Below are 22,237 nucleotides of genomic sequence, written 5' to 3' on the forward strand. Positions count from 1 at the left end.
AACCATGGTCGCCGTACACTGTAAATTACCACCAAGCAAATGCACGATATCATGTGTATAGAGGAGAAAACAAGTGGTGATTTCCATTAACCTATATTGTAATAAGTCCATTTACAGTGCTCTTTTACAACTGTACTACGCATAAATAAAGCAAACCTCTTAAAACCTTGGGTTTATTCCATTCCAAACCTGAAACCAACTCCATGCGGACTCTCCAACGTGGGTCTATAAACACACCGGACCGAGGCCAAAAACCGGTTTTTGTGAGCTCGCCAACGCTCCAAATTGGTGCGAGTTTACCTCGCTGACGAGCGTTTTTGTAAGTCGTTGTGAGGGGTTTAGAGGGATCAAGATATCCGCAAAAACAATAAAATTGAGCACTTCTATTTCGCATCAGCTATCAAGTTGTTTACATAATTCGCGCGTCCATGTGCGCGAAAGAGACGGTGTGACAAATCGAGCGAGAACATAAATACCTCGGTATATGATGTGCGTATATTATGACCAACACAACGAAAGGCATATGGACAAAGGTGGACGTAGTGTTTGGAGTAAAGTGGGAGAGGGAGGCACAAAAGTTCACTTCGAAACGAGCACTGTAAGCGAGTAAAGGATGGCTAGAGAAAATGAGCGAGATGCAGCTACTTTTAAACTGTCAAAACTCCTCGCCTTGCCGAACGGGAATCGTGAAATGACAATTTTCGCTTGTCAACCAACACAACCACTAACAAGAAGAAAACGCAGCAGCTGTCAAAAAAAGAACAACAACGTAATCTTCCCTTGCAAAAAGCGAATTTTGAAGCCAAATTTCTGTCCGAAAGCGTCGCATCCGCACCTCGAACCGGGAAGTTTTCTCTGAAACGATTACACCGCTTACAGCAGCCGGCAAAGGACACACAATGTCCAAAACGAGCAAGTTTGTAAGTATCTCGGAAGGAGGTCGATCCGCTACACTGGTCCCGCTTTACCGTTGCAGTCGTTCCCCGGAAAGTGATTTGTCATGTTGGTTGTTTTCCTGCCAAAGAGACGGAATGTTTATCGCATACGCGGACAAAGGAACACGCAGCTTGACCGATCACGAACGGAGGGTTGGCTGTTCCATGCCTAGGCTTGCTTTGCCTAGCGAACGGATGCGGCGGGCTGGTGCTGGCACAGGGGGAAACCGGTTTAATATTTTGGCAATCCTCAAGATCCTTTCTAACCTCAAACCCATCGATGCATTTCTTGCAGGTGCTGCGAATCCAATCAGCTGACGGTACAAAGCGCATCGAAACAGAGCCCTCAAGCACGACGAAAACGCTGTACGAGCTCGTGCGGGAAGTCTGTGGGTTCAATCACTTCGAATTTGCGCTTTTCCGCGAGAGAAACTTCACAAAGGAGGTACGTCGTCGTCGTCGTCGCACGATGACAAGCGCCGAGCACTGACGTGGTCAAAGTGTGTGCATTGTATTTCTCTTCCTATATTGTTTCAGGTTGTTTCCAGCGGCTCGCAAGAAGTGAAAGATGTTGGTCTAAAACATGGTGATATTTTATATTTACGTCTAGTAGAAGGCCCATCTACATCGAAGGCCGCGGTAAGTGCGTCGTGGAAGGGATTTGTTGCTGATGATTATCAATTTGAGCGCATTTTCTCACCTCCAGGAACGAAGTGCATCCGTTAACTCGTTAGCTTCAAGCCACAGTTCCACGTTCAGTAATGCTTCATTCAGCCGAGAGGCTACACCGTCAACCAGCTCGAAACCATCCACATCGGCTGCGGCGGCGGCAGCAGCAGCAGCAGCCACAGAGTCGTCTACCATCCCGCAGGAGGATGCAGTCGACCTGGAGCTGTACAAGCAGGACGGGCGTATCAAGCGTGATCGTGATGAAAAGCTGTACGTTATCGCGTAGTTTCTTCCATTAGTTACACAGGCTTTGCGATGATATTAACTGATCTCGTTCCAATTTAAGCTGCCGCCACAACTCGAACGGTCGCTGCGTGCACTGCTCGGCGCTGGAACCGTGGGATGAAAACTACCTCAAGGAGCAGAAGATAAAGCACTTCAGCTTTCACTCCTACCTGAAGAAGCTAACGTCCGGGGCCGCCCGCGGCAAGTTTGTCGCGCTCGAGGACCTCAACTGCAAGATCAAGTCCGGCTGCCGGGATCATCCGCCGTGGCCGAAGGGCATCTGCTCCAAGTGTCAACCGTCGGCGATCACGCTTAATCGGCAGCCGTACCGGCACGTCGATAACGTGATGTTCGAAAACACGGGCATCGTCGAGCGGTTCCTCAACTACTGGCGAACGACCGGGCACCAGAGAATCGGGTTCCTGTTCGGCAAGTACGAGATCCATCCGGACGTACCGCTCGGCATTAGGGCACGGGTGGCCGCCATCTACGAGCCGCCGCAGGAAAGCAACCGCGACTCGATACGCCTGCTGGACGATCCGCACGATGCGGACGTGGACGAGCTGGCCCGCCAGCTCGGGCTGCAGCGTGTGGGGTGGATTTTTACCGACCTGCTGAGCGAAAATCTGGCCAGCGGGACGGTGAAGCATGTGCGCAACATCAAGACACACTTTCTGACCGCGCAGGAGTGCATACTGGCGGGGCATTTGCAGAACAAATACCCGAACCGCTGCAAGGACTCGTCGAACGGGTACTTTGGCTCGAAGTTTGTGACCGTGTGCGTGACGGGTAAGTGGCCGGGATGGGTTTGTGGATGTGGAGGGACATTTTTGAACCCGTTTTATTCATTTTGCACCATTTGGTTTGGGTTTTAGGCGATGAGAAGAAGCAAGTGCACATGGAAGGATATGCCGTATCGGCACAGTGTATGGCGCTGGTGCGAGACAACTGTCTCATTCCTACGAAGGATGCTCCTGAGCTGGGATACATTCGTGAGTCGTCCGACAAGCAGTACGTACCGGACGTTTACTACAAGGTAGGTGGCCAATTCCATGCGATTAATCATGAGTCAAGCGTAAGGGGAAATGGTTTGTGTATAAATTGAATAACAAACATCTGTTTAGGTCATTACAATTCAATTCTATATCTCGCTGAAAGAGTCTATTATATGCCTGAACGAATCTACAACTCGCTGAACATGTCTATATAATCCTCGAAAACCCTGTATAGGGACAGTTTTTGGAGCTGTTTTCGTACATTTTATGCTTTAAATGCATAGAAAAATGTGAAAATGTGGTTAATATTTTTTGTGCAAACAGTTTATATGTTCGACAATGTCGGTACCGATTTGTGGAAAATGTCATGAGAAGCTCGTTAGTATAAGACATTATATCAATTATGTTGAAGGGGGCTCTGTGTGGATGATCTGCTCTATTCATACAATTTTTGCCAGCTTTTTTCAATCATGCTCTAGTACGAAATTGGACAAACGTCGTTACAACTGTTTGTTTCCGATCCGTATTGATCAAATCATGTAACATGGTTGTTCGAACATATGCAATGAAACTAAACACCAAACCAAATGCTATTTTATTTCACAGTTTTATTTAGCCGTTCTACCGTTGAAGGGTCTTGATCCGTTGATTATAATGTGTGTGTGTTTTAATATGCAAATTACCAAATCTTCGCCACTCACGCTCAGCTGCTCGCATAGCTTCGCCACCCTTCCCACCCACATTACCGTCGTATGTCGCAGCATATTACACGTAAAGAGCGCACACTCAACTAATAAACCGCCCCGAGAGCACGTACTGTCGATTGTACCGTTTCCCTTGGTTCCTTATGCTTATAAAAATCGATTCTTCTATTACCTTTGCCGACTCCCTACCGCCACCTCGGTCGAATCCCGAATACCCCTGTACCTGTGCGTCTTCCCCCGCTTTTCCACATACATACCGAATGCACACCGAAACACGTGCTAATGTTGTGAATTTACTGTGCTGTGGTTGTGGCTCTTATCATCGCCGTGAAACGATTCCGGCTACCACCGGCTGAAGCTACCGCTTCTCTCGTGCGCTATAATATACCGGTCGGCGTGAGAGTAAATCCGCTAATACGTACGTTTTTGTGTCGGTCTGTGACGCATTCGATTTTAATGATGTCGCTTGCACACTTACTCTGTAGCCCCCACGATTGCGTATGTACGATTCCATCGGAAATACTGTCACTCTAGTGCTAGCACGCGTCCGTACGCGTCGTCGTTGGCTTGTACTTTCGTTATTCCATTGTATGGTTCATTGCAACGCCGGTTTCGATCGGGAAAGCTTATCTTATCTGCCACTCACCCACCACTACACACACCCATGCAGGCAATCCAGTGCGCTGGGTGGGCGTGTATTGATAACTCTTTTCTGTGCCAGCAAAACAGAGGACAAACAGATACTCTCTCCTGGCGGTCTCCCATGGTGGCCTGCTGCCGTCTGCAGACACGCTTTACCGTTCACATCCAATTTGAATCCGTTCCTCTGGTAATGATTGCAAGCGGATTTGGGAGTGATCATTTGAACAATACTAGTAACTATGCTGTTGTTTGGTTTTGGTACACATTTAGCAGTAACATAACATACATTTCACATAAAAATATTTGTATTACATTAGCGTATCCCGTGTTGCCGACCGCGCTTGTTGTCTATATTCACCGTGACAAAAGTACAATTTGCTAGCGTGCAATCCGTGCGCTCCAAAGTGCATTTTCGTGTGTTGAAATACGCGTTTTTTGTGTTTTTGTTTTTGCTGTCCATCTAATACAATCATACCACCGATATAGTAATGTTACGTCAAGCGCAAATTGTGCAAAGTGCGCTGCTTGTACGGGGAGACTCGTTTTTAAAACGAGCAAAACGAAAAAAAAGGCAAATGAGAGCACTTTAACGATCATCGAAGTTTGATTTGTTTTTCTTCAACTTAAACTAAATAATTAAACAACAGCAAGCTTGTTTAGAGCCCCAAATGCTTTGAACGACTCTTCATTCCGCGCTCTCTATCGTCCCGTGTTAGAATCCATTCGAATTTTACGTTTTGTATAAACATTGGAAAGCAAAACTGTTGCGAGACTCGTCTTCGTCTAGCTTCGGACGCGTTTGCTTTAGATTCCGTGTATTTTTTTTTCTGTGTTTTGCTTCGTTTCGTTTTACTACCAATTTGTCACCGATTTTGTACTTGCTTCAAAGGATGGGCGGGCACGGGGAAGCTTTAGGTATCGCGAGTTTTAAATATGTATACGCTTCGACGCATTATTTATGCGGTGTGTATGTGTGTTTTTCTGTTTTTTTCGTTTTCGTTAAATATAACCACCGCGTCCCCGCAGTTTTCTCTTTCGCTTCCGCGCCGTCCCCTCACCTCGCTTGCCTATAGTATATAGTTCGTCTACGCATGCAAATTCACGAAACGCGCGCCCGCATGTCGCCGCTTCTCGTGCCCAGCATCTTACCCGGAAGGATTTTGTTTCGCTTTGTGTTGTCGATACGGCAGGGGTGCAAATAGGCTGGGTAGGAGGAGGAGGAGGAGGGGAAAAAGAACTGGAGGAGATGCTTTGTTTAGTGCGTTTTACCGTTCTCTCCGGTAGGAAGGATAGCCCCGATGCGCAAGGCCCTTCTCTTGTAAGTGTTACGTTATGGTTGCTTCTTTTATCTTGTTTCAATTGTACTTTGATACCGTTTTTACTTGATCAATTAACAGACCTTCTAATATGCGGTTCTGGTTCTGGCTTTGGAGGGTTGTAGGATGTAAGGTTTGTTCTTGGGTTCGCCAACATTCGTTCCATCTCTGCTCGATTATACGTGCGGGTGTGCTATTATTATTATTATTATTATTATTATTGGTAGGTTCGGTTTACGTTTTTTTTTGTCATTCCAAAACATTCAGTCTCTTCACAGTTCATCGCTACAGCGCTTACAATTGGCTCGCAAAGATCGCGCGCCAATCAGCCGGTGTCCTGTTTCGTTTATATCTCTACTTTCTCTTCGACAATCGCCTTGCATCGAACTATACACTGTTGTAAATAATTGCTCATTGCTCCACACAAAACGCTTACACACACACACACATACATTTATGTACAGTGAATGTAGGAGAGTAAAAGTTTAAATAGTGTTTTTTGTTGTTGCTGTTTTCCCCCTTTTTTTTATTGGTTTTGAGTTCGCCGAACCCCAGGAAACGGTTACTATTTGTCAGCAAAATGCTTAAGCAGCACAGAATCGAGATGATTCACCGAATGCACTCATGCACTTAGAACGTGTTCTAATCGCCCTAAGCTTTACATGCTTTTTGTTTTGCTTTTTTGTGTTGTACGGTGTTTGTTGAGCCGAGCGAGAGAATCGTGGATATGGCTTCGGTATTCCGTTCCGCAAAAAATGTTCCGTTTATAGTGTTTTTTGTTTTGTTTTGTTTGGTACCACCGCCGGTTTGGTTGTACCGTGAAAGGTTAACGCTTTGTGTAACACATTTATGCTTAAATACATGTATATATATATTTGTTTGCTTTTTGTTTCATGTATATGTTTCTTTGCACACCGTTTTGCCTGTTTGCTCGCGTTTGCTTTCTGTGTCTGTCCACTACTGCACAATAAAAATATAGCGTTTTTCTGCAGGTAATATAACGTTTCCGTATTTATGCAGCAGGGAATATATATAATATATAGTTTGGGTTGTTTTTGTTTTTCTTCTTTTCCTTTGTTACATCTCGAACCTCTATAACACTTGTTTCGCTAACGCGCTTTTTCCAAAAACTCTGTCCCACGCTCATCTCGCTCTCTCTCTCTCTCTCTCTCTCTCTCTCTGTTGTATGGTTTGTTTGTGTTTGTATATATATATATTCTTTTCTTTCTTCATACATTTAACGGTTTCGGGTTCGTTTCGCGTGCCTACTTTTCCTTTCCTACGTATGTTTTGCTTAAAGCCTACTCACGTTTTTACTACAATCCAATACGCGCTTAGCGGCGTGCACGTCACACGTTTTTACGAGTTTTCACCTAACATTTAACAGTTAATACAATGCATTGTACTTTCTTTACGTTCATGATTTATTCCCTTTTTTCGTGGTTTCATGCTTTTTTTGTTTAACTTGTGTGATTTGCTTCTGTGCTTGTGTTGATTTGCTCTTCGTGTGTGTTGTGTTGTGGTGTATTGTTTTGTTTTGCTTTGTAACTTTTCGCTTCATTTATACTATTTTTCCGTTTTGTCTCCATTGCCATTGTTTTTAACACATTATGTTGTTAGCATATTTATCGCACTTGAAATACGAGGCGTGTGCATCGCTGCATCATTAAAATTGTGTTCATTTGCCGTTTGCTTTCCCCTTCCCAGTGTTATCGTTACCGCTGGATCAGGTGTCTATGTGTGTGTGTGTTTGTGTCGATACATACGGATGCACGTGTGTAAGTGCACGATCCTAACAGCTTCATTTCGCTGTAGATGGCTTCTTCGTTTCCCTCGGAAGATCTTGCGATGCGAGTGCGCGTGTCTATGTCTCGTGTGCACTGTCCCTATCCATCGGTGGAATTGTGAAGCGAAAATCCACCACCTTTGCTTTCCTCCTATCCAGTGTAACCTACCCCTAGTTGTGTTGTGTGTGTATCAATTAGTAGCGACCTACTCTTCGTGATATCCCTGCCCCGTGACTTGTGTTCGATAATCGGCGGGACCCCCCCAGTGTATACGCTCTTCCATCACGATCACGATCTTGTCGTCTCTAGAAAGTTGTACATGTGTTCGCAAGCAACGACTCGCTGTTACGTGTGTGGCGCGCTCTTCCGTTGCTAAGCAGGAGTCGCTGTTGTTCCCCTATCGAGCGGTGAAGTATAATAGTAATCGTCTCTCATATATCCTAAGGAAAAGCTACACCTATCCGTGTCTAATCCGGTTCCGAGTTTGCTCGTTTGCTATGTTTTGTTAGTAATCGCTACCGTGCCGCCGCTTGCCCGACCCGACCCCTAACCTACCCTACTGCCGTCGTGTGTGTGCGCGGTGCGCCGTTCAGTCTAGTAGAAGCCGATCTTACTACCGCCAAATGAAACAAAAAAAAAGACCCCGGGACATTACGTGTTGGTCCGTTACCGTTAGTAGTGCGCCGTTAAATTGCTCCCACGCTTCGCTTTTTGCCGTGCGTGAACTAGTGAACTAGTGTTAAAAATTACCAACAGAAAACGGTGTGGGAAGCCTTTGGAAGGCGAACCGAAAGGAACGACGAAATATGAATCTAATTAACAATACTAGTCAAACGATCAGTGTGTGTGTGTGTGTGTCTATGTGACAGACAGAGAGGCGTAAGGAGACAAACATAATGATAATTACGCTACCTATATCCTAACAACGCGTCCCTGCTCTACCCTCCGCCCATTGCGCAGCACTACACAAACTCAACAATGGAATAGAAGCGACGAACTTCTTCCACAACACGCTTTGCTCTTTGGCCATTTGCACTGTGCACTATCACTATTCATGCCCTCCCTATCGTCCCCGAACAAAGCAAAAAACCCCACCCAACCCCTAATGTAAGTAACAGAACGAATCGCTATCGACAGAGGAACAACACAAAACACGTGTAGTTGTTACACCTTAAAGGGTTGTCTACATCACCACCTACTGCCACTTGCCACAGTTCGCGATCAGCACCGTGCTTTGCGGCTTGCCGGCCGAATCGCCCGCCTGGCTGATCTTCTCCACCAGGTCCAGCCCCTCGACCACGAACGCGAAGATGCCGGTGAAGCCGCGCATCTCCCGAAGGATGATGCGGAACTGCGACCCGACCAGCCCCATGTTGTCGTGGCGCTTCTGGCTGCGCCGCATCCCGACCGACCCCCGGATCGCCAGTATCTTCGTGTCGTCCGGCATGAAGAAGCCCTCCTCGAACACGGACCGGCCGCCCCGCCCATTGTTCAGCTCGAAGTCGCCGGTAATGATGCTCTCGTTCTCCCAGCACTGGAAGATGCTGCAGCCCTTGTAGCCGAAGCCGAGCTCGCCCGTGCACAGGGCGCCAAAGTTCTTCGCCATCTTCGGCGCGACGTCGTTCCGCACCTCGATCAGGATGCGCCCGAACGGTTGGCCGTTGATCTCGACGCTGAAGAAGTAGATCGGGTACACGTGCACGGACGGATTGCAGAGCAGGGTGGCGGCGACGGCGGCCGCGGCCGCCGCTGCAGCCGCCGCCGAGTTCGGCGATTGGCCGCCGCCGCCGCCGCCGCCCTTGCCCGCACCGACCACGATCGAGGACGAGCCGGACGACGCCGGTGCGGCCGGGACGAGCGACACGACGCTCGAGCAGGACGAGGACGACATCAGGCCGCCCGGGGAGGCGAGCTGCGAGGAATGTTGGTGCTGCTGCTGCTGCTGCAGTGCGACGGCTGCATGCTGATGCTGGAGGGCGGACGTGCTGCCGTTCAGGATCTCGCTCAGATAGCCCGAGCCGGAACCGGACGTGCGGGCCGAGCTGGAACCGCCGGCCCCGTCGCCCGCCGTCCGCCCGCTGCCCGGCGCCATGCGGTCCTGGGGCGGTGCGATCAGGATGGCCGAGGCCATGTCGTGCAGCTGGCTGGCGTATGTGCCGGACCCGACCAGTTGATGCTGCTGATGGTGTTGCTGCTGCTGGTGATGGTGAAGCTGCTGGGCAACGTGGTGATGCAGATGGTTCATGCTCACGTGACTCGGTGACTGCTGATGGACGTAATGGTGTCCACCGCCGAGTGTGACACCTTCCAGCGGACCACCGCCAAGCTGTGACGAGAGTTGCTGCTGCTGATGTTGCTGATGTTGCTGTTGCTGCTGCTGCTGCTGTTGCTGCTGCTGCGAGGGATGATGTTTGGTGGTGAGGACGTGGCGCGAGTACAGCTGCGAGATGCAGTAGTTCGCCAGCAGCAGTATCGAGTTGTGGTGGCCGTTGATCGCGGCCGAGGGCGAACCGCCCATCGCCCCCCCATTGCCGAACGAGAGCGGATCGATCGCGTTCAGGTTGGACAGCGCCTGCTTGATCAGGTCGAAATCGAACAGCACGCCGTAGTGCTGGATCAGATCGTCCAGCTTGCACTGGAGCAGCATCTCCTGGTACTTGGACTGCAGCCGCTGCTTCTCGATGTGCAGGTTCGCGTACAGCTTGTACGCCTCCGCCGGCGACTGCTGGTCGAGCATGCCGAGGTACAGCTTCGCCTTCGTCAGGTTGCTGCGTATCTCGGCCACCTCGAACGTGGGCAGATGGTTGATCAGCTCCGTCTCGACCTGCGTCTTGAGCGCGGTGCACGCCTCCAGTATCTTGAGCAGGAAGTCGCGCTGCTTGAACACGAAGTGCTGCAGCTCGGCGAGCGACTTCTGCATCAGCAGCAGATCCGACGCAATGTCCGTCCGGATGTGGTCGCGCGCCTCCGCCTGCGTCTTCACCGGATGCTGCCGATGTTCGTCGCCGCTCGCGCAACCCCGGCACAGGGCGGCACTGCACTTCAGGCACCAGAGCGCGTTCGGCATCGCGTGCGTCAGACAGTTCTCGCCCTTGCTCCGATACTTGCCCGACCCGATCGCGCTCACCACCGTCCCACCGACACCGAGCCCGATACCGCTTACGAGCCCGCCCGCACCACTACCGATCACGCCCGCCGCACTACCGTTCGAGGGTGGCGGCACCCCGACCACGCCCGGCATGACGGACCCGTTGGCCGCGCCGCTGCTGCCCGCCGTCACCGCCACAGCACTGATGCCACTGGCCACGCTGCTACTGCTGCTGCTAGTGTTGCCGCCAGCGTTTCCCGCACCCCCCACAATCACACTGATACCGCTCGGTCCGGCACCGTTGCCCGGTGGCGTCGCAGGCACCACCGCCGCCGCCGCCGCCGCTGTCGAGCTTGTCGGTGAGGGCACTCCGCCTGCCACCACGATCGCTGTGCCACCACCACCATTGCTCGTGCCCGAGGAGGTGCTCGAGGAGCCCTCACCACCACCACCACCGCCACCGTTCGGCTTGTCCGGTGGCTTTTTGTTAGCAGCCGTCACGCTGCTACTGCTGCTGCCGCTCGAGATCATGCTCAGGTTTTGCGACAGGTAGAGGATCGCGTTGTGCGTCGGCAGCGCGTCCGGCTTCATGTCGGGCCCGGTCAGCTCCGTCCGCTTCCAGCAGTGCACGCAGTACAGCTCGTTGCCCTTCAGCAGCACCTGGTTGACGCACTTGAGGCAGAAGTAGTGCCGGCAGGAGAACAGCTTCGGCAGTGCGTCCGTCTCGTTGAACGGCAGATGGCAGCAGCTGCACAGGATCAGCTCCTCCAGCTCCGACGGTAGCGGCGTGAAATCCATCCTGCTCCTCGTCGTCGTCGTCTAAAGCGGGGGGAAAAAAGCGAAAATCGATCAGTCATTATAATCAAATTGTTGTACCGTGTTCGTGTGTGCGTGTGTGTGTTGGCATCTTCCTGAAGATGCAGGTTCTGGGGGAGAACACAGAGACGAGCCTTAATCCCCCCTCCCCCTGCTCCAGCTGTAACTAGATCCTTAATTTAATTTAATTTAATTGCACATTTTGCCGCTTTCGCCACAGCCGCCACCGCCGCCAGTTGCCGCGAGCAATTATTTCGCTGTGCTTGTGTGTGTTTGTGTGATTGTGTATGGATACACAGCTTTTTTTTTAATTTAAAAAACCCCACAATCCACCCACAGCGAAAGAGCTTCGTGCCATTAAATCCTCCTGCGGTCCTGTGTGACCTCTAAGTAGCACAAATTGTTATCGCTCGCCGGCCCGTCTCTAACTGCGAGTGTTTTTGGAGGTTTTTCCTCCTCCCCACCTCCCACCCACTTTTTGGCTCCTCAAAAAAAAGAAACACGTTTTAACAAGGACACAGCGCGAAGGGTGGCCCATAATTCGATTGTCACCCGGTTCGTCGCCTGCCATCCCGCGCGTTACTACGCTCGCTCGAAAATTGAGCCGATTATAATGACCCGGGGGGCGGGTGGTTGGGTGGATGGTTGTGGTACATCCGCCCGTTGCCATAGCTTCTTGTCCGAACGCGCGGTCCTTCTGCTGGACCCGAATTTGGGCGTTCCTCTCTTCTTGCCTTTTCTTGTTAATTGCATGACCATTTCTCACACGGATTTCTGTTTTGGACGGTACCGTTGCCGTTGGAAGCAACATCTACTTGAAATTTACTCCTCTGTATGTGTGTGTGTGCCACCGACCCACATTTGCTCTTGTGTTTCCTATTTCCTTTACCCACACATCGCCTCCGCCGCCCGCACGCAGTTATTGGGAAAAATGGAAAACATATTGCAGAGTAAAGTCATTCTGGGTGTGTGTGCGTGTGTCCCACGGCTGATGACGAATTGAAATTTGGGCGTTCGATCGATCGAAAACACTAAACAAAGGTGGAAAGAGGCGGCCTTTGTGCTGCGACCAACTGCCGGAATACGCGACTGATGGTCGTTGAGAAAAGTCTCACTGCTAACCATCCTGGTCACTGGAGGTACAGCAGCAGCAGCAGCAGCAGCCAAAAAATGCTGCACAAAACACCCAACAGTGCCATCGGTGGCTGCACAGCCCCGAATATCCTGCCCTGTGAAGGTCACTGCGAACGTCTCGTTTCGCGTCGTTCCTTTCTGGTTTCCTGAACCCTGGAACACACTCGGCCTCGGTGTTTTTTGAGGGAGAAAGGCGCGCTGGCAGGACAATAAATCGTGCGACACAGACACACGCACACCTTTTAAGGGCCTAGATTTATGGACGAACGTGTACAGGCTGCGAGCCGGGGGCAGAGTTCTAACTTGGACACACGCACGCACTCACACACACACCCCTTTTTTCCTGCAGGAAGCGAACCGAACCGGAGAATCACGGTGTAACGCGTGGGGCAATGACTTGGAACAGCGCTTGGAGCGCGTTAGACACACACACAGGCACACTTACACGCTCGTCCTCAGCTCAAGGACACACACATACGGCAGGGGAGCGTCTCCACACACACACACACACACACCTGGCCACTTGATGAAACACTGACGACGTGCAGTGAAAATCCTGCTCAGAGCATAACACACAACACACCAGCTTCCAGCGGATAGAACGGCTCCCTCCCAGCGGGAAAACAATCTGCTGCGGACGTCGATTCTACACTGGGGGCGGGGAGGAGTGGTTTAGCGCAACAAACGGATGGCGCGATGGCGCATGGGAGAGATGCGCCTTTGGCTGCTGTACCACTGGGAAGAAGCGCGCAAAACAGGCCTTGCCGCGAACCGCGACTTCGGTCGAATGTGTCGGCAGCGATGGAATGTGCTCCGCTCGACCGAGGGAATGGGTTGGGGGAAGTGCGTGACAGTGCGGCGTCCCCCGCCACAGCGTTTGCCCCAATAGCGCGCACACCCTCCCGCCCCCACGAGACACACTCGCGCTCGATGACGCACGTATCTGTTGATTTTTGTGTTTCCTTCTCCACACACACACTCACACACACACACTGCTCTGTTATTACTGGGCATGTTCCCAGCATGATTGGTGTGTGTGTGTGTGTGTGTGCGCCCCAAAAGGAAGCACTTTCTCTTTCGCGCATTTTCACACCCCCGATACGTTGGTCGCGCTTTTCCACTCTCCCTCCCCTCTAACGTACTCGCTCATTCGCTCACTCTCTCTCTCTCTCACACACACGCTCGCACTGCTGCTGCTGCGCTTATTATCCTTCGAAACACACAAAATTCGGTCGATTTTCACGGCTTCATTTGCAACGATTGTCCCGCTCTCGCTCTCTCTCACACACTCTCTCGCTCTCACAATGGCTCTCTCTCTCTCTTTCTCGCTCGCTCGCGCATTGCTTTATCTTTGCCATATAGCTAGTTGGTGTTGTTGTTTTCATTTGAACGGTCAGCAGCTGTGTTGGACTCCCCCTCCCCCCTCTTCCCTCCCCTCCCCCTTTTCTGTCACTCATCAACCGTTCCAACCTCCACCGTTTGGAAATGGAAATGAGGAAAAATCCGGTACCAAATTTAGACTACGACACCCCGTGCCTTACCACCACCTCTTCGCTCCCATCGTATGGCTGGGGGGGTGGAATGGCTTAGCAAAGACACACTTTTCCCCCCTTCTCCGTCTTTTTCGGAAAAAAGCTTCACTGCGTGCCAGCCCCTCAGCGACCTCACAAGATGAGCGGTATTGCGTATTAGATTGTCGTTACGTAGACCAAGGAGGGGGTGGGAGGGACACACACACACACACAAAACCGACCGATATACCAGAAGGAGGCTGCGTATGCTCCACTTTCCTTGGCGTTGCGTGGAAGCTGATCAAACATTGATTGTAACGATGATTGTGCAGAGAGCAAAAAGGGTGGGGGAGTAAGAGGCAAAGGGGGAAGTTCCTGACATGTCACAGGATACGCACATTTGCAAGAAGCGGAGCTGTGGTTGTGGTTGTTGTTTTCGTTCGCCAACTCTACGGGCCTGCTTTGGGCGAACAGCTGCCTATCATCCGACACACCACACCACACGTACACACTCAAGCACTGCCGAGATGTTCTACCCTGTGTATGTGTGTGTGTGTGTGCAAATGGGAGGCCTATTATACCTTCACTTCGGTGTATCTGGCACCACCTGCTGCCCACCACCCCCGCGTCTCCGTCTGCTCGCCGTTCGCGTTGTGTAAGAGCTCTCTGTACGTCCGTCCGTCCGGCTGGTCTGCTTGTTACTGTGCAGGTTGGGTAAACATGTTCACACACTTCTACACCAGAGCACCACACACACAGGCACACGCACGCGTTTTTGCACGGGCTGCTTGGATTGGGGAAAGGATGAATTGGTGCGGGATTTCTAAAGGAACAGCAGGACACGGTTTGTTTGCGTCTGTGAGCAGTGTGCGCCACTCGCCTCGCGGCTAAACCCGCTATCACTGCTCATCCGGGTTGGGTTTCGGCTTGTTTTTGTCGGCCGTGTCCGTCCGTCCGAACGGTGGCGGAGTGAAAATGTTGCCGCACTGGCCGGTTGGGGTGGTGGTGGTGCTGGCTGTCGTCGGCTTGTTTGTCGTTAACGCCGTCGTCCTTTTCGCTGTGGACATGCTGTTCGACTGACCCACACTGCACCAGGTGCGGACGACTCGGGTCGAACAATCCAGAGCCAGGACACGCACACACACACACACGTACAGTGGCAACACGGGAAACTGGGATACGGTTTTTGGGCTGCTGGATGATGAGTTTTTCACACTCGCGCTGAGAGAGCGAGAGAGAATATTTACCTCTCTCACTCTCTCTCTCTCTCTTTCTCTCACACGCTCTCGGGAAAATGAGTTACCGTAAAAGTGAGCAGATTTTCCCCACAAATTTCGAGCTTCTCGTTGTTGTGACTGTTGCGCCTTCTGCCCCCCATACCGCCCGCGACCGGTGGGGTGGAATTCGAGCAGTTTGTTGTTGTTTAGAGCGAGCGAGAAGGGAAGTGTAAAGGGGTTGTAAAGGGGAATTATTTATTTTTATCTTCGTTAAGAAACCCACGCAGCCACGGCACGGTCCGCTGTAAAGGCCAATGGTCCAAATGTATCGCCCTCAGGTGCTAATTAGGAAGAATGGCAATGTGTTGGTGTGTAGTTTCAAAGGTGATGATTGCGCACACTAACACCAAACACCACGGAAGCGCGGTTCTGGCGGTTCTTGCTTCACGGCTTTATTTACAATTTTTGCACCCCCCCAACGACCACCTCCAAAATATAACGAGAACGGTAACTCACGCTCCGATCGTGTTTGGCCCTCGTTTTGTTAGGGCTGTTATCTCACTAACACTCCCCTTTCTGCGGGGGGTTTGCCCGTGCACTACTACTCCCCGGCACAGTTGACTAACAAAGCGTGAGTACTGTGGCACTCTCCTCTCAAACGCACTCTCTTTGAGTCTCTCTCTCTCTCTCCTTCTCCGTCTGAAACGCTCACGAAGTTTCGACGTACGGCGTTGACCGTGACCTTGTGATCTGCTGGTGTGCGCCCGTGCGGCGGTGGCGAAGCAATAATAATCTTGCTCTGTGTGGCAGGGGCCGGGACCGGGACCGGGAAGGAGGAAGACACACAACACACATTTGCACGCCTCACGTTTCTTCGCTCCAATGTGTGCTGTGTTCCAGGGCAGGGGCCCAGCGGTCGTACCGAACCACGTCGATGGAAAACAAACACAACCGTACGGCGAGAGCGCGCGAACGTTGGTTGTTACCGCCATCGCCGCCGCCCCCACCGTTTGATGGCAATTGGTGGCCCTCCCTTCCCTCCGCATTCTCTGTCCATTTTTGCTTCATAACTTTCGACAGTGGGTTGTCAATTTTTGTTTGCTAAATTATCTTAAAAAATACACTACTCTACCTGCCACGCACACACTCTGTCTCACACATGTCTGTCGTGTGGCGGTCGCCTTTGGTCAAGGTTAGGGCTGCCAAGTCAGAGAGAGCTTATTAGCCGAGGTAAACGACCGTCTGTTGTCCGCCTGCACGACTAAATCCGGCCGGCCGCTGACGGATTGATTACAGAGTTGTGTTGAATCGATCCCTTTTTTTTCGTAAGAAGATTACGAGTTTGTCGGCCTGGTTAGGCCCGCGTGGCGATACCGGTCAAGTGCGCTGTGTTTGGATGTACCGAACCCGGCTTTTGAATGATGCAATAGAGCGCTTGTTTTGTTGATACCAACCCCCCTCCTCCCCAAAACCGGGGGCACACTGAATATGGATGAGAAAAGAGCCTAAAACCTTTAACCTAAAGCCTTTTACATATTTTGCCCATTTGCCTCCCATAAATGGTCCATTTGCACCTTTTATTTTTGTTTCTTGCTGTTGCTTTCATTTACTCGTTTTGTCGTTTTGTGACTGTTGGTGTGTTGTATAATCTTAGCACTTTCCCCGCGTCTCCCTTGCTGCTACGCTGCAACGCGATTTGGTGTGGTACACGGCGCCACCACGTTTCACATTTTTTTCAGCCTATAAATTAGCAAAACAAAGGGAAGCGAACGAACGGTTTGTCTGCAGTGACACTGACTCCTTTAATTGAGCCGTGTGGCCTGTGTGTGTGTGTGTGTGTGGCATGCTTGGATGGTATTGTGCACAGCATTCCCATGGAGACGCATGGTGTATGGTGAAGTGCTGTCTGTGGGCAGCCGCTTTCCAGGCATGGCGCTGACGCACCTTTAATTAAATACGTTTCTAAATAGCCTTTTTTAGTGGATAAAAACTATAAAAAAGAGCGTTTTTTTTCGTTTGTAAATCACACACTTGCACACCAAATTTTGAGCTTGTTCTCCCATCCCCTTTCACCGTCGGAACAGTCATGGAGGCGGCTGGTGCTTCACGCCAACCGACCAGACCAAACACACACGCACACTGTTTTATGTAAACACATACTGCCGATAACCCAAAATTACCTCTCGCTCTCTCTCTCTCACACACACACTCTTTCTCTCTCTATCAGTGTATAGTTGTCTGCTGCGGCAGAATGATAATTACGGCAATGACGGCGCGAAACGGATCATTACTACGTGTACACCGATGGGCGGTTTTTTCGCTTCTCCACTTCTCGGTTTTGCTTATTTTTCGTGTGTTGTGTTTAAGCCACAACTCACACACACACGCTCGCTCGCGCGCTCATACAGTCTGGCAGCTTTTGTAGCAAAATTGTTTATTTTTGCCAAATCGATCGAACGCCGTCAGCCGGAACTAGGTGCTTCTTGCTTGTGGTTCAGTTGTTGCTGTTGTTGTTTGCTAATGCGCCCTACCGCTCCCCCCCCCCTCCCCTTCCCCCTTTCTCGCATGCGACAAACACACTAACCTCTCCGTCCGTATATTGCGTCTTGTTTTGCGCAGAACTCTGGGTAACTTTCCGGATGGCAAACTACTAGTACAGACGTCGCTTTCCCATTGCGTTGGAGTTGCGTTTTTGTTTTGCTCACTGGCACACTGTTACAAGGGGGAGTTTTCACCTTCTGATGTTATGGTCGTGTCACACAAATTCCGTAAATTGCTCCCCCGTTTTTTCTTCGATACTTCACTTTAAGACACACACAACAAGAAAGAAAGCTCCCTCCGGGGAAAACAACGACCACCAAATATCTCACTGTGCGTGTGTGGGTGTTTTGGTTTTACATGTTGTAACCCGTTTCAATACGCGTCCGTTCGCCGCAACCGTGCACTGGATTCTGTTGTGTGTACGACCGTTTGCGTCGTCGTTTGCCCTCACAATGCTACTACTGAGCCGCTGAGCAATACGCGGGGCTGAAGCAAGGAGGCGATGAGGTAACCCGCGCAACGGACGCTTGGACCGACCTTTGGATTGGATGGATCGTGTCAAACAACAACACATGACAACACGGCCAGCACGGGAGGCTCTCCATTGCTCTCCAAACGACACACGAGGGTAACGAGGACGAGCCTTACAGACACGGGGGAGGGGTGGTAATACACACACAGACAATGAAGCCACCCGGAACATCCGAACATGTGTGTGGGTGCGTTTGTGTCGTACTTTGTTGTTGTTTAGATGGCAGCAAAAACCTAATGCGTATTTTTCGTGTTGTTACCCCCTGTGAGAGCCGTCTCTCTTTCGCTCTCTCACTCTCTATCTCTCTCGACCGTTTAGTGAGTGGTCGTGAGCATTATTTAGTTGTGGCGCCAGAAAACTCTCCGTGAGTGGCCTGTTGTTGCCTAGATTGCGCTTGCTTGCCTCTATGCCGCCGTGGCCGCCGTGGTTTTCCTCCATCTGGTGCCTTTCCCCCTACCGTGGCAAAAGATTCACTTTTGTTTTCACTTTGGGGGGGTGATCTTTTCCGAGAGGTAAGGGTGAGTTTCGTAAATCATAAAACATCACTCACACCCAACGGCAAACAAAACTACTGGTTCGTTTTCCCCTTTCTTTCGAGCAGAAATGGTTTCGTCGACTGTTTCGGCCAACGAAACAACGATCGATTATCGATTCCCAGCCGGTTTTTGGAAAAGTTCATTTGCTTCAGGGTTTTTGAACGTATCGACAGTTGCATTCGTGTATCTGCTCTTGCCTCATCAACATTGTACTTACTGCAACGTCACCAAAACGGCTGGGGAATGGCTTCGCAAACTCGTGTTTTGTTGTAGCTTTTTTTTATCGAAACGAATCTTCCCGTTGCTGATGTTGTTGTTAGGCAAATTTGTTTTGTCATCCAGACCCGGTACCCTTCCTTCGCCCGCTCAATTCGCGAATGACGCACAATTGTGGCAGGTGTACTTATTTTTGTATTACCCTTTTGCATCATTCGTTTTGTTGGGCAGCTTTGTTTTAGTCACTGCTCACCAAAATGGGCCACCAGACGTGGTAAGAACGCAGCACACAGACAAACCAATTGGAAGTAATTAAACAGCTGACGACAGGCAGGTTGGTCGACAAAACATCTTCCCACCACTGCGTACCAGTTGCCTGTTTGCGCGCGCAAACTCACGTTTACTCACAACGCATCAGTGATGTGCCGCGCTCATTGCATTTGCACCGATGATTGGTCATTGGAGCGATCGGACAGTGTCGATCAACATAGGTACACGAACAAGCACGCTTCACGTTAGCGTTCGTACATGTGCCTACATGAGTGGCACAAGCACCGGCAGCGCGCGAACTGCACGAACTATCATTAGCAGGGAAGTCATCATCGCTCCCGCTCTGCCTCCGCCGTCAACGTATCGATTGAAGTACGGGGTACGTTGACACCAATACTATTGTGCAAGTGGCGCCTACGGTAACCGGTAACACTGTAGGGAACACACAAACAACAACAACAACAACAGCAGCAATAAAAATCACGCTAATGCAAATTACGCCGCAATCAAATACATCCGATCTGCCCTGCCACATTTGCCAACTAAATGGTAGACTATTTCCGTATACAAACGTGAACGAGCGAGTGAGACAAATGTAAAGGGATTACCTTAGCCCTCTTTCCACTGTAAAAAGCACCACAATGTGTGATAGTTATCACGGCTGGTCGCTTGGATTATCAAAGCTTATCATTAGCGGGCGCTCTAACACAACTAACAGAGGTCTCTTTCGTCTAACTAACTGCTCTCTTTCGTCGACTGTTTTTCTGACTCATGCAAAGGTGTTGGTAGGTAGCGTAAATGGTGAAGCGAGTTGAGCTACTACTGTGAGCCGTGAGTTACTTGCGTTCTCTCTGAGTGTTGTTTGACGTTTGGCGATGTTAGTAGGGGAAGGTTTAAATGCTCATCGGATACTCAGAACCGGGACGGTTCTCAAACAGGTAGCACTCACACGCGCAGAATGATGATCTTGGATCAATGATACCGCTAACTGGAGGGTCAACACTGGCAGTGATTAAACCGGTTCTTTGGGGGTTTTTTTTCTCTATTTCGCCACTAAACAGCTTTTAAATTGGAAGCGCTGTAAACAATTTCAAAACAAATTTAACCCCCCTCTTTGGTAGTTTAAAAATTAGTTCATCATATCAAAAAAAGTCTCAATATTGATTAAAATATTATTAAAGTATGCTATCAATTTTATGAATCTTCTTTAAATCATTTTCTTGTTCCAACGTTCGATTGCAGGAAAAGGATGTTTATGGCAATGAGGTGCAACGCTTGGGTCGACCACTGCCGGTCGAGTATCTGCTGGTCGATGTGCCGGCCTCGACACCGCTCGTGCCGCTGTACACATTCCTGGAGCGGAAGGACGCCAAGCAGTACTTCCCGGTCGAGAACAGAATGATCGACGGTCACATACAGGATTTTGCGGCCCTCGCCAACTACTTGGCTAAATCGCGCTCGTTGCCCTTCCTGGATGTAAGTGTTTTGGGCGTAGGAAATGCTCCTTTTTTTCTTATTTCAATCATATTAATCGCAACTTTCATTATGTGATACACCTCTCCACGCAGGCCGTGTCCGATTTTCATCTGCTGTTTTATCTGTACCGCATGGAGGACATGCTGCCGATGAAGTCCCAGCTGGGACCGCTGCTGGAAGCGGTACGCGACAAGGATAAGGCGAAGGCCAACGAATGGAAAACGCGGGAAGTGTGGAAGACGCTCGAAGAGCTCATCGAGGCCAGCTCGAACCATGATGAGTGAGTAGTTTGCTGGGCTGGGCGTGTTTGTGTGGCTGTAAAAAAACAAGACCATCCACTGTAATGCAATTAATCTCTTGTTGTTTCTTCGATACAGCTCCAGCATGAGCAATGACGTAGAGTTTGTGCCGAGCGGCGATGCGGAACAGAACTGGATCTGTACGTTCTGCACGTTCATCAACAGCCGGGAGCTGCCCGCATGCGAGATTTGCAATCTGCCCAGGTAAGCAGGCGGTCAAGTACGACACACGCACACACACACAGCGATACTAAACGCTCCTACACGCAATTCTTTCTATTTCTTGCAGATCCAGACAATGAAAAGCTTAGCTTAGGTTTGAGCGAATCGCATTGCCGTCAGCACGGGCGAATGCAACGAGTGGACATCATTGCTAACTGAAAAAGAAAGAACGAAAAGATTCTGCAAAACACCGAACATGCTAAGAAACAAACAAACACAGTGTACTGGAGCTAAAATTCGGTCAAGCAAAATATAAAACCACACACAACTGGTGCGGCAAACCGGGCTTGGGCAGGCAACCGTCATCATCATCATGCCAGCGGCTGCTGCTGCTGCCACGGCTACTGTATAGCTATAAGCCGGGGAGGGATAGTTTTCTTATAGTGGTATAGTGCACCTGTAACGAATAAGACGCGGGATGGCTGACCGACCCACACGGACTGATGGACCTACGAATTTTAGAGTGCGGGGAAGGCAAACTGCAAAGAATGAACTGCACTGAAGCTGCGGTCAAATTGAAACACACACACACACACGAAGACACCACATACAAACACTCTCTATTTCTCTTTTTACTCTCTATGCCTGCAATACAAGGTGGTTGCAAGAAGATGGGAGGTGCAGCAGCTGCTAAGAAATCGGCGATAGTGATGAGCAGTGGGCCGTGTGTAGGGAAAGTGATTAAATTATTTATTCAACAACAACAACAACAACAACCACACGAACAGCAGCATAAGGCTTTAGAGGCGGGACCGGTTTGCCGCTGCCTTGCCCTCCCACAGTGGCGCGTCTCATGTGGAAGAGATGACTATTGACTCGGAGTAGAAGCAAGAGGGACAGGGGGAAAAAGGTAAACTGAAGAAAGAAAAAGAAAAAACTGATAAATCGATAGCAAGATACAACACTGATTCAAATAAAGTCCATCATATAAGTATTGATGCGTTAGAGAACACGCGTGACGCGACACATGATGACGGTGAACACGGAACGGTTGGTAGAAGCAAACTGCGCTGCTCTCTTCGGTAAGCATTATCTCTTGTTGCTCA

The 22,237-nt window shown here is 50.2% G+C and overlaps 2 protein-coding genes across 5 annotated transcripts; one reads left to right on the forward strand and one right to left on the reverse strand.

The window, feature by feature from the left end:
* Nucleotides 1–232: 232 nt before the first annotated feature.
* Nucleotides 233–22,125, forward strand: LOC3290541 (nuclear protein localization protein 4 homolog). Its single transcript, XM_550827.5, has 10 exons — nucleotides 233–920; nucleotides 1,231–1,380; nucleotides 1,473–1,574; nucleotides 1,642–1,874; nucleotides 1,951–2,678; nucleotides 2,765–2,925; nucleotides 20,437–20,670; nucleotides 20,763–20,950; nucleotides 21,048–21,173; nucleotides 21,259–22,125. The coding sequence occupies exons 1-10, from the start codon at nucleotides 900–902 to the stop codon at nucleotides 21,269–21,271; spliced, it is 1,956 nt and encodes a 651-aa protein (XP_550827.5). The 5' UTR covers nucleotides 233–899; the 3' UTR covers nucleotides 21,272–22,125.
* On the reverse strand, nucleotides 3,473–18,291 carry LOC1281134 (homeotic protein female sterile). Of its 4 annotated transcripts, XR_009764673.1 has the most exons (3): nucleotides 17,684–18,291; nucleotides 6,782–11,240; nucleotides 3,473–6,703 (listed from the first exon to the last, which is right to left on the reverse strand). XR_009764673.1 is itself a non-coding variant. In XM_061642962.1 (2 exons), exon 2 carries the CDS (start codon nucleotides 11,217–11,219, stop codon nucleotides 8,529–8,531), a length of 2,691 nt encoding a protein of 896 aa, XP_061498946.1. In that variant the 5' UTR covers nucleotides 11,220–11,240; nucleotides 17,684–18,291; the 3' UTR covers nucleotides 3,473–8,528. The 4 variants fall into 4 exon arrangements, 3 of the variants coding, with proteins under 3 accessions (XP_061498946.1, XP_061498947.1, XP_061498948.1); XM_061642962.1 differs by having other exon boundaries at nucleotides 3,473–11,240; XM_061642963.1 differs by having other exon boundaries at nucleotides 3,473–11,240; nucleotides 14,464–18,291.
* Nucleotides 22,126–22,237: the final 112 nt, after the last annotated feature.

This window comes from Anopheles gambiae, chromosome 2 (assembly GCF_943734735.2).
Source record: "Anopheles gambiae chromosome 2, idAnoGambNW_F1_1, whole genome shotgun sequence".
Lineage (NCBI taxonomy): Eukaryota > Metazoa > Arthropoda > Insecta > Diptera > Culicidae > Anopheles > Anopheles gambiae.